We start from the raw sequence: 11,323 nt of genomic DNA, 5'->3' as shown, positions 1-11,323 counted from the left end.
GAAGGAAAAAATGAAATGTTTTGAATAATGTTTTCCTCCAGAGCCACAACCCTGTTTAAAATAAATAAATAAATATATGAAATTGGAATGATAAGGGTTGGAGCAACTTCTATGCGTGTCCTACATGCTATTTATGCTACGTAAATGCGCCTCAAAACTGGCTTTCGTAGAAATTTACCTACTTCTATAATGACAGTCAATTTCGGTTGTGGATTTCTTACAAAACTTAAAATTGTTTCATCGATGCACTCCTGATAATGGCTCCATTTGCGAGAATGGGACTTCTGAGCCATTGTTGTCCAGTTGCTTTTCATAGACGATGATCAGACCTTGCTTACACTAAAATTAATCATGATTTTGCAATATATAAAAGATGTATCCGGGAACACCTATAACATGATAGAGAAGATTTTTTGAATATCAGAAGCAATTTTAAAAAAGAAAAAACTAAATAAACCACAGGTATAATAATTCCGGAAAACATTAAAAACCACCGATTTTCAGTAAAGAAGAATTTAATTCTTTATAATGCAGTTCAGGTTACTTGCTCACAAGCATTTATATACTTACTTACTGGCTTTTAAGGAACCCGGAGGTTCATTGCCGCCCTTACATAAGCCTGCCATTGGTCCCTATCCTGAGTAAAATTAATCCATTCTCTATCATCATATCCCACCTCCCTCAAATCCATTTTAATATTATCTTCCCATCTATGTCTCGGCCTCCCTAAAAGTGAAGGATTCGTAACAAGCTGTTTTTTACGGGGAAGGGTTGTTAGCCCTTCGCCCAACCCCCAAGCTGGAGGACCACCCCTCATCAGCTGTCCAAGACTGCTTATTCAATATATTCACAGCTACCCTCCATATCTGGAGGCCGTCTCCTCGATCCGCAACTTGAGAACGCGCCATGCCGTGGTGATAGGGACCCACAATACATGGCTTTGTTGTGCAGTAGGAAAAAAAATTAAATTTTATCATCTGGTCAAACAGAAGGCTCTAATTGAGTTCGTAAGATGAATTATCTTGCATCCTCTGGAGTTGAGTATAATTTCAACACTATTTTACAAATTATTGCAATTTTCCAGATTTCTGTCCCAATAAATAAATAAATAGACTGTGAATATCATGTTGCAAGCCTTGGAAGGTATAGTACAGTACGAGGTCTTTAATATAAAAACCATGGAGATACTTACAGGATAACTAGTGCTTGGCTCCTTCAGAGTACTCTCTCCCTGATGTAATACAGGTCTGCCAGCGTCCTGTCCCTGCCACATTTCAAAATCACTTTCCTAGAGACTGTTTAGTTCCCTTGTCACATTCTCTTTAATTCAACGAAACTACTCCCTTCGAGTTTCATTTTTAGTCGGGGAAACAAGAAAAAATCTGGGGAGCCAAATTTGGATCCAGAAACAAAGATTCAATCCTCACAAAGGAAATCACCGAATTCTCCTCGGCCCAAGAAAGTGAGATGAGTGAAGTCGAATGTCAAAACAATGCTGAATGTTTTCTTTGACATGAGAGGTGTGGTAAATTATGAATTTGTTCTCAGAGATCAAACAATTAACCAATACTTCTACAAATAAGTTTTAATATGTTTGCGCGAGAAAGTGTGAAGAAAGCGTCCGAATTGTTTCAAAATCAGAGTTGAATCCTCTACCATAACAATGCATCAGCCCATTGTGCTTTCTCCATCCAAGAACATCAGGCCCAAAAAAATCCCTGTATTACCACATTCTTCCTATTGGCCAGATTTGGCTTCTGCAAACTTTTTCTTGTTTCCCAAACTAAAAATGAAAAGGGCGTAGGTTCGTTGACATTCCTACCATTAAAGAGAATGCGACAAGGGAATTAAACAGTCTCCCGGAAAGTGACTTCCAAAGGGCTTTCAAATGTGGCAGGGATACTGGCAGACCTGTTTTACATCGGGGAGAGAGTTCCTTGAAGGAGACAAGCACTAGTTACCCTGTAAGTATCTCCATTGTTTTTATATTAACACTGTCTTGAAACTATTTGAACAGACTTCATATGTCTGGGAAATCCATCTACCCCTATACCCTACTGGTTTCTTATTAGCGTATCATATTATATTATTATATTGTAATTATTTATTATTAATATTCGTAACATTAGAAATTGTTGGTGCATTATTATGTCAGTGTACTGTTGTTATTGTTGTTGAGTTCACCTCACTCATCATCATTCTGTGAGTTGAAATGGCAGACACAAGTTCGTTCCCTTAAGCGTTCTCGTCTGATGCTAATTGTCTCTCCTGTGTGAGGACGTTTATTTATCCATACACTCGTGATTAACCTCTATTCAACAGAAAACGAACTTGTGTCTACTGTTTCAACTCTCAGAATGACGATCAAGTGAGACGAACTTAACAATAACAAGAGTACACCGACATAACAATGCACCAACAACAACTACTAATGTTATGAACAATAATAATAATAATAATAATAATAATAATAATAATAATAATAATAATAATAATAATAATAAATAATTACAATAATATAATATACTAATAAGAAACTAGTAAGATATAGGGGTATATCGACTGCCCGGACATACGGTATAGTAAGTACACAATTTTAAAGTATACTAGGCTCACAAGATAAAATGTTTCCACCACCACCACCCCCACTGCCGCCACCGCCGCCGCCACTGCCACCACCACCGCCATCACTGCCACTACTACCACCACCACCACCACCACCACAACCACTGCCACCGCCGCCGCCGCCGCCACCACCACCAAAAAACTTTTGACTTCATTTCGGCCTAGATCAGACATTTGTAAATTACACCGAAAAAACTGCTAAGCCAGTTTCAAGCAGATCTGAAATGTTTACCTGTCATAATCTGAAAGATGCAGCTATTACTAGGCATTCAGTATTTAGGTCGAAAATAAACTTATTAACCAAAATAACGTGAGATGTACCAGAACTAATGTCAGTAGTAAATCTATGAATTCAATGTGCAACTTTTTTTATAAAGACACTAAATTAATCAGACCATGATGGAAAAACCATAAAGCAAGCTAAAGTCCCTTTTTATTGAAAAGATTAATATAAGTGGGGACCATAATTTATATTATCATAATTTAAAATATGTAATTACTAGTTTACGTATATATATAATAAAAGGTGAGCAAGCCTATTATTTTGAGATGGAATATAATGGTAATAAAAAAGAATGTACTTTTGTAGAGGTAGTGGAGTGAATGTTACAGGCGCTTTATTTAGTCTATACACATTACACACTTCATTCTTTACCAAACATGAAACAGCAGCAAGTATCAAGGAGGAATACAATTCAATTTTTGTAAAGGGAGAAGTGAGGTAAGACAGGACTGTTTGAAGGTAAATAAAATACACTTAAAAACGGGCAAAAAGTAACAAAATTGTAGATAATTTTTTAGATATGTGGATGAACATATAAGTATTACAATTAATTTCACTTACGTTACATCTATTTTACACACATTACACTATACACTATGTATTGAAAAGAGTATTTAACATTAAATTCAAAGTTATTCTGAAGGACGAACTGGAGTGTCAGATTGAACTCCTGCTGCCACTTTTCACCTTCAGCTGATGTCAAACGACCTTGAAAATGTTTTCCTAGGTAACATTTTCAAATTATAGGGCTTACTTTAACTTAGTGGTTTAGTTGACACTAGAGAGCAGCTTAAGCACTAGAATTTGAAGGTGAAGCAGTGTTAACATGAGCTTTTGATTCATAATTTTTTTTACATCACTATCTAAAATAGTAAATGGGTCTCTTCATGGACTGAGATTACAATCTCCAGTGCCTTCACACTCTGAAAGAGAGGCACAGAAGCAAAATACTGAGATGGAAACATGGTCATTTCCGAGATCTGAAACAAGAAATCATTTCGAATATGTTCGAAAGAATGACATATTCAAATCAGAAATTGAACTTAAACTATTCATTTATTGATTTACATTATTTGTTTTGTGTGTTTGGTGGGTATCAAGGAAGAAGTTCTTTCGTAATAAAATTTAAAATCTAATGCTCTCCCCTTTAACAATCAAATCCCTAGCAAATTCATTTATAGTTTATACCAAGCTACATGTTAAAATGAGGAATATACGATATGAAATACCGAAGAATTGGGTCTGAATCATGCACTGCTTTGTAAATAACAAAAACAAGAAACATTAAAATCCTACTTTTACAAGGCAGTAGCACACAAATTGGGTTTGTTCTTATCATTCAGATGATTATAAAATAAGATAACGGAAATTTGAAAATTAGGAGCATAATAATATGAGCAGAAAAATTTTCCAACTGCAAAAAAATAAATTAATATTTTTATACATCTTGCATCTTTATTGCAACTTTAATGGTTATCGATTTACGTCAGTGACAGCAAATGCTACCCATATGTGCACTTCACTCATGTGAGCAAGTAGAAACAAGTTTACTCCCATGTGGTTTGACTGCTATTTCTCGCCAAGGTGGTGGACAGCAGTTGAATACAAGTTGCTTTTCTGCTAGACAATAACCAGGGGTCCAATGGATATTATTTTTTAGAGATTGAAAATGGAATGATTCACAATTTATCTGTAAAAAGCATGTTATGTGCATTAAATACAATGTAAAGTAGCACTATAATGTGTTCAATGCTGGTAAGTACAAAGACATTGTTGGTGATGAAAAAATGAAATTCACTAAACTAAGTAGGGAGAGAAATGAAGAGTCCACTGCAAGAATGATGGATGTCATTTGGAATACATTTTGCAGGAGAAGCAATTGAAAGTTTGAAATGCTGAGCACTGAAAGCTTAACTGTGATTTTCCGATCATTACTGGACAATGACTATCAGTGTTAATGCCATATAACTCTCTATGTGTCGACCTGGTTGGCAAGTTGGTATAGCACTGGCCTCCTATGCCCAAGGTTGCGGGTTTGATCCCGGGCCAGGTCTTTGGCATTTAAGTGTGCTTAAATGCGACAGGCTCATGTCAGTAGATTTACTGGCATGTAAAAGAACTCCTGTGGGACAAAATTCCGGCACATCCGGCGATGCTGATATAACCTCTGCAGTTGCGAGCGTCGTTAAATAAAACATAACATTTTTTAACTCTCTATGTACATTCTATATGTCTTAAGCTATGCATTGACAGTCTTGGTTCATTTTCGACAAGAAAGTGACATCCATCATTCTTGCAGTGGGCTCTTCAAATGTAAGTGGCATATAATGCAGAAGTAAGATAAACAAACCAGAAGCAGGCAATGATCTGAAGCCTCACAATTTAAAATTTAATTTGTAACAATAATGTACCATTTAATCGGAATTCGCGTTTCTGACTTACTGATTTCTTGCCATTTCAAAGTATTCTCATTACAGAATGTACCTACTTACAATGAGATAGATGAAACAATTGTCACTGCAGGTTTTGAATGATAGGACTGTATCTCGAAAGAAAATGGTAAGCACACACAATTTTTTTCTTTTGTACTTCAATCTATACATTTACTGTTGTGTTCAAATGGCTGGAGCTTGGTTTCACACCATTAATCCTTGTACATCCCAGTACTACATTGTTCTAATTTATTATTACTAATACAATATATACAGTATCTTATAAATTAAGTAAGCCATGTATGAAAATCTGAACGTATTATCTAAATAAAGTAAAAGTGTGGGTTGCAGGAAATGAAATGCCCATTACTAATGTTGTTTCTATGACACAATTTGTCAAGCTTTTATATAATACAAAAACCATTCCTTGTTTCGTTTAATACAAAAACAAATCCCTTAACAGCTATCTAAGTGTTGTTAAGATTGGAAGTTCAGGACACCTAATACCATATTATCAGGAAAAGGTTCAACAAATGCTGTTTCTGAAGCTGACAAGATTTTTTTATTCAGTATGAAACAGTATCATAGACAGCTTCGAAATTAACCGTAATACCTGGAGTATTAGATGTTTGAATGAAAGTTACAGAGTTTTGAACATGATGTGGTGAGTTGTCAACTATATGTTTGAGTACATCCAATAAAATAACCTGGCTAGCTAACGGGACAGCCAAGAATGTTTATAGCAAGTCTGAGAGGAACATCATACTCATGAGTAGGGACATTCGATTTCAATAATGATTTTTTCACGAATTTCTGCTAATTGAGTCAGAGAGTTAAAATTTTTATTGGTATGAACGAGACTCATTCTGTAGACGTTTTACAATCGCAATTTGTCAAGAATTTTGCTCGTTTTTCCAGTTTTTTTTTTTTTCCGAATTTGGCAATTCTTTATTTTAACATGACTTCTTTTTATGAATATTGCTGAATCATACATTCATTGGTTATGTCACCTGGTTAGCACAGTCAATATAGTGCTGGTCTTCTGTTCCCAAGGTTGTGGGTTTGATCCAGGTCCAGGTCGATGGCATTTAAGTGTACTTAAATATGACAGGCTCATGTCAGCAGATTTACTGGTACACCAGTAATGCTAATATAACCTCGGCAGTTGCGTTGTTAAATAAAACATAATTTAAATTTAAATTTTCATTGGTCATGAAGTTTTATTAATTTATTTTAGACAATGAAACATTCAAAATAAGTACGAAAATGGGTTTGTCTTTCATGTTTTATCATTTGGAAAGTATGGCTGCTCAGCTGTTAAAAATGAAAATCTGTGTTTCCTGCATGCATAATGCTTAGATTCGTTACACACTAACACAATAGGAAGAAATGTGTAAATTATATTTACCACATTTTCAGCAAGAGTATGCAACGAAGACTAAGGAATAATGTATTTGGATAATTTGGCAGACAAGCAGCAGTCATAATATGGAAATGAACACAGACCTAATGTTTTTTTATATTCACATGACACTTTTGTGCATGTAGTATGTAAATGGTCTTATTAATATCGAAAAAGTTTATAGGGGAATGAGTGTTTTATTACTAATTTTTAAAGTGATTTTCTTGTTTGAATACAAATTTTGTCTTCATGATCTACATGTTTAAATACAGACTTTTTTCACGATTTACATATTTAAATGGCGACTTTTTTCACAATTACAGTAATTTTATTTACCAAATCTGATGTATTTTATCCACTGTTTTATGGTGTCCCTACTTATGAGATTTTGGCAGATCATGGAGCTCTGCAACTGTGAAATAATTTGTTTGGCAACGTCTTGAGAAATACTAGATTTCATTACAGCAGTTATCTTTCATTCAAAAGTATATGTAAGATTCCTCTTTCAGTATACTCTTTCCATTCAAGAAGGTTGTTGCACTACCTATATCTGCCACAAGCACAGTTATTTGTTTTCCCTGGGGAAACGAAGAGTTTGCTTTTTTTGTTTTGGTAATGCTTGATCTTGGTATGTTAGCATGTCATAATATGCTAGGGTGACCAGACATCCCATTTTTAACGGGATTGTCCCTTTTTTTCAGCCTTTTGCCCCCTGTCCCGAGAGAAGTATGCTCGGGATGCCAAATGACCCGCCTTTTTTAAAATGCATCCAGTTTTCCTAAATTATTGTTAAAAATAATTCTTGATGTTTATTGATTATACTGTTTCTAACAGATGTCACCGTAATTAATTCAATAAAGGCCATGTTAATCACAAAATGTCATTTCAAAAATGTGTCTGGCATGGATTTCTATAGGAAGGGCTAACATTTCTAGAGAAAATTCACTCATCAAAGAAATATGATGCTGATTGTACAGTTCATCTTCATGGAGAATGTTAAAACAGTTAAAAGTTAGTATGAGGCAAAAAATTTTGTTATGAAACAAGTTCAGAATAAAATGATATGGATATAATGTAAGGTCCAATTAATCTGAAGTATTTTTAAACAGATAAGTTAACCTAATTAATCCAGACTAGTAATATAAATGATTGTTAACAATGACATAAGCCAAATATCCATGCTACTCTATTATGTACTTGCATAATTATTATAGCCTAGTTATAGTAAATAGTGTAGTACTTATTACTTTAAAATAAATAAAACTGGACCTTATTGCTCAGTGAGATTATATAAACACAAGTAATAATAAATGTTTAGATAAAATATTGATTCATGTCAACTTTAATAAGTGTCCCTTTTTTTTTTATTTTGGAAATCTGGTCACCCTATACTATGCACACAGTTTTCCTGGTGCAAATTCTAGGCAGTCTCCTCGAGCAACTTGTGAACAGAGCTTTTAATTCCATTCATAAAGTCTTTCACAAGTAATGTTGCACAAGATATGCAAAATTAAGACCTTCGGTGAGAATGGAGATGGTGACTGATTCTAGGTATGAGTCACAATTTTATTATTAACAGAGGTATTTCTGGCTGTATTATATTGTGAAAAATGCAGACTTGGAATTATGTATATGCATTGTCTCGTGCAAGTTACCTATCAATCACATTTTTTTTAAACGAATCTATCAAAATCATCAATTGATAATGTTTTCGAATGAAACAAATGTGATTTAAGAATATAGAATACGAATTTAAGGTAACGTGTTTATGTAAAATAGCAAAACTGGTTCTACAGTAAATTCTCTGGGTTGTATGTGACTGAACACTTTATTTTATTTAATAAATTTGGAAATTATTTCTCAGTCCCAAAGCAAGGCAAGAAAACAGAGAAGCTCTATTCGTTTATTCCTGGAAAGTTCAACTTTCCATACTTCATTAACATCTTCCCCATTGAGCTAAGTGCAGTATGATTTGATATATTCACAGTGTTTAAATACCCAATGACTCACACCATGAATTTCAAATCATACTCAGACGATTCTCTTGAGGAAATCAAATCTGTTTCCTACAATACACAACACCAAGTGTACGTGGTAAAAAATAAGTCATGTGAAGTAATTAATACACAGTCATACAAAAACCTTCGGTGTTGTTCAAATGAATCACATTTATCTCTAGGGAACTACAATATTTGTGCTGAATGTTGAAGATATAACGTAACAATGTATTACAATCAGCTTTTGAAACAGGTGCAGTTTTGTGTCAGCTAATAGTGTAGACTTGTTATTTAAAAGACACTAATAAATATTCAATATATTTTCTCAGTTATTCTACGAGGGCGAGTCAGTAAGTTACAAATTATCACTGCTAGATGGCAGTATTATCAATGTGCACACAAGTGAAACAATGAAGCAGCAAATGCAAGAAGGTGACACCTCTGCACGAGCACGACTTGATCAGAGCACTGATCCACACTTTGTTTTGATGCACCCAAGACTCATCATCCGTAACTATCCAGGCTAGCATATCGTCCTCTTCATCCTGTCTGCTCAAATCAATCACCAACCTATTGCACATTTACCTCTATGACAATCTCCATTGACGACAGACTCTGTGTTCAATATTTGTCCAATCTTCAGAAAACTTCTGCACCCAATTGCAAACAATTTGACGTGACAGCCAATGTTTATCATACATGGACAACATTTCTTTACCAATATCCTTTGCTGACAGACTTTTTGTCCAGAAAAATCGCACAACTGAGCACTTCCCGACAATGGTTGACTCATGCAGAGATGCCGCCATTTTGTAACTGCTGTTTCTTTGTTTTTCCTGTGTCACTTGTGCGCACATCAATCCCTTCAGCACTTGGATAACACTGCCATCTAGCAGTGATAGCTTCAGGCACCTCATTAAAAATGTAGGTAGCTACTTTGATTTGTAACTTACTGACATGTCTGTGTATTAACCAACATAATCATCATCTACGATTACTGTACTCAGTCCCAGAAACAATTTACTTTCCTATAATAGCGCAAAGTTCATAAAAAATGTTCTTAAAGTATCATCCTTTGGTGGCACTTATCTTAAAATATATCTCAATCAGACAATACATGTTGTAACATTCTTCTACCAAGATTACAAAATTTTGAACAATGCAGACCTTTCTCTTATTGATTAGATCATATCCTTAATTTACAATAGGATCCTGTTGATATTTTTTTCGTAAAAAGTGACAATATTCCATCTTTGATAAGTGACTCATCCATGCACTCACTTCATAAAAGGCACCCTTTTGGGTGTAATTGAAGTCTACGAAGCATGTGTGAATTTTGTAATAGAATAGTTTCATTCACATTATTAAGAAAACTGTACTTTGGTATTATTTTCACTGTGGTTTCAGAACCATCCTCATTCTATTCTGTCCGCTTCCTTTTTGTGAATATAATTTAAAGTATTTAATAACAAGGTGGTCCTTTTAAAGTGTTCTTTCAAACACTGAGGGTATTTAAAACACAAGACTCTCACTTCAAACACATACAAACAATTTTGACATTATTGTCTAAAGTTTTGCTTGAATCTTTTCAGGATAAGCAACGAGTCCTAGTCCGTCTAGGAAGGCATACAATTCTGCAATGTATTCCTTTGGATACTTGCGGAAGTGGCCTACATGTGGAGACTGGTCCCAGCATTTCACGTTTGTCTGTTAAGAAAAAAAAAATTTACAAACAATACTATTATGAACACCTACACAGTCATTTTTTAAGAATAACTGCCAACTTTGTGTAACATTAAATTGCTTTGCTTATGAATACTACAAAAGTTGATAAAGTGAGCTTCATACCTTAATTCCCATCCTCTCCCAGTTTTCCCGAGCCTTTTTATTGGATTCTTCCGTACCAATTGGGTCTGTTTTTGAGAACAGCATTAGGGCCGGAGATTGAATCAGTGTTGAGTGAAACTGCTTACTTGCTCTTATATAGTGTGAGGTAGCGGCTTCATGGAATGTCTTCATGTGATACCTTTGTACAACAATCAGTATTTTAATCCCAATTTATTTTCATAAATCATGAAATTTGTTATACAAAACATGTTTATATTACACAGATGGGCTGGGAAGACATATGCCACAATATTCGTAAACTTAAACTACTATGCATCTCCAACTATTTTACAGTATTTTGCATATCTGATGAACGTATGTACCATGTTCATAACTTCAAAAATTACTGACAATGCTGGAACAAATTCATACAATCCTTCATGGTTTTAATCTCATAAAATGGCGAAAACAGAGGTATTACAAGATCTAAATGAAATAGGAAAGAAGAAGCTAATATCATGACATATTAAGACAAAAAAGCAATTACTAAGTTCATAAGAATTAATTTGGCTATCAGGCCATAATTAGTAAAATTTCCTACACAACCAACAAACGAAAGTAGAACAATCTACAATAAACACAAGAAATCAGAAAATAATTCTATTTAACCTTCCGTCAACCATCTGCATTTTTCAAAGAATCCAATTAACATGCACCAAGGACAGCATTACATGAACATAATCTTAACCATGTCGAA

General features: G+C 34.5%; 1 protein-coding gene across 4 annotated transcripts in view; it reads right to left on the bottom strand.

The window, feature by feature from the left end:
• Positions 1-6,258: 6,258 nt before the first annotated feature.
• Positions 6,259-11,323, bottom strand: part of l(2)k09913 (lethal (2) k09913) — an 84,266-nt gene continuing 79,201 nt past the window's right edge. For all 4 annotated transcript variants that reach the window (XM_069831613.1, XM_069831615.1, XM_069831616.1 and 1 more), the window contains 2 exons: positions 10,588-10,765; positions 6,259-10,446 (listed from right to left, as the gene is read on the bottom strand). In XM_069831613.1, coding sequence (XP_069687714.1) covers positions 10,306-10,446; positions 10,588-10,765 — 319 coding nt within the window. In that variant the 3' untranslated portion in view covers positions 6,259-10,305. The remainder of the gene's footprint in view (positions 10,447-10,587; positions 10,766-11,323) is intronic.

Source organism: Periplaneta americana, chromosome 7 (assembly GCF_040183065.1).
Source record: "Periplaneta americana isolate PAMFEO1 chromosome 7, P.americana_PAMFEO1_priV1, whole genome shotgun sequence".
NCBI classification, from domain to species: Eukaryota; Metazoa; Arthropoda; class Insecta; order Blattodea; family Blattidae; genus Periplaneta; species Periplaneta americana.
The sequence above is the reverse complement of the archived record's forward strand: the minus strand, read 5'-3'. Positions and strand labels throughout refer to the sequence as shown.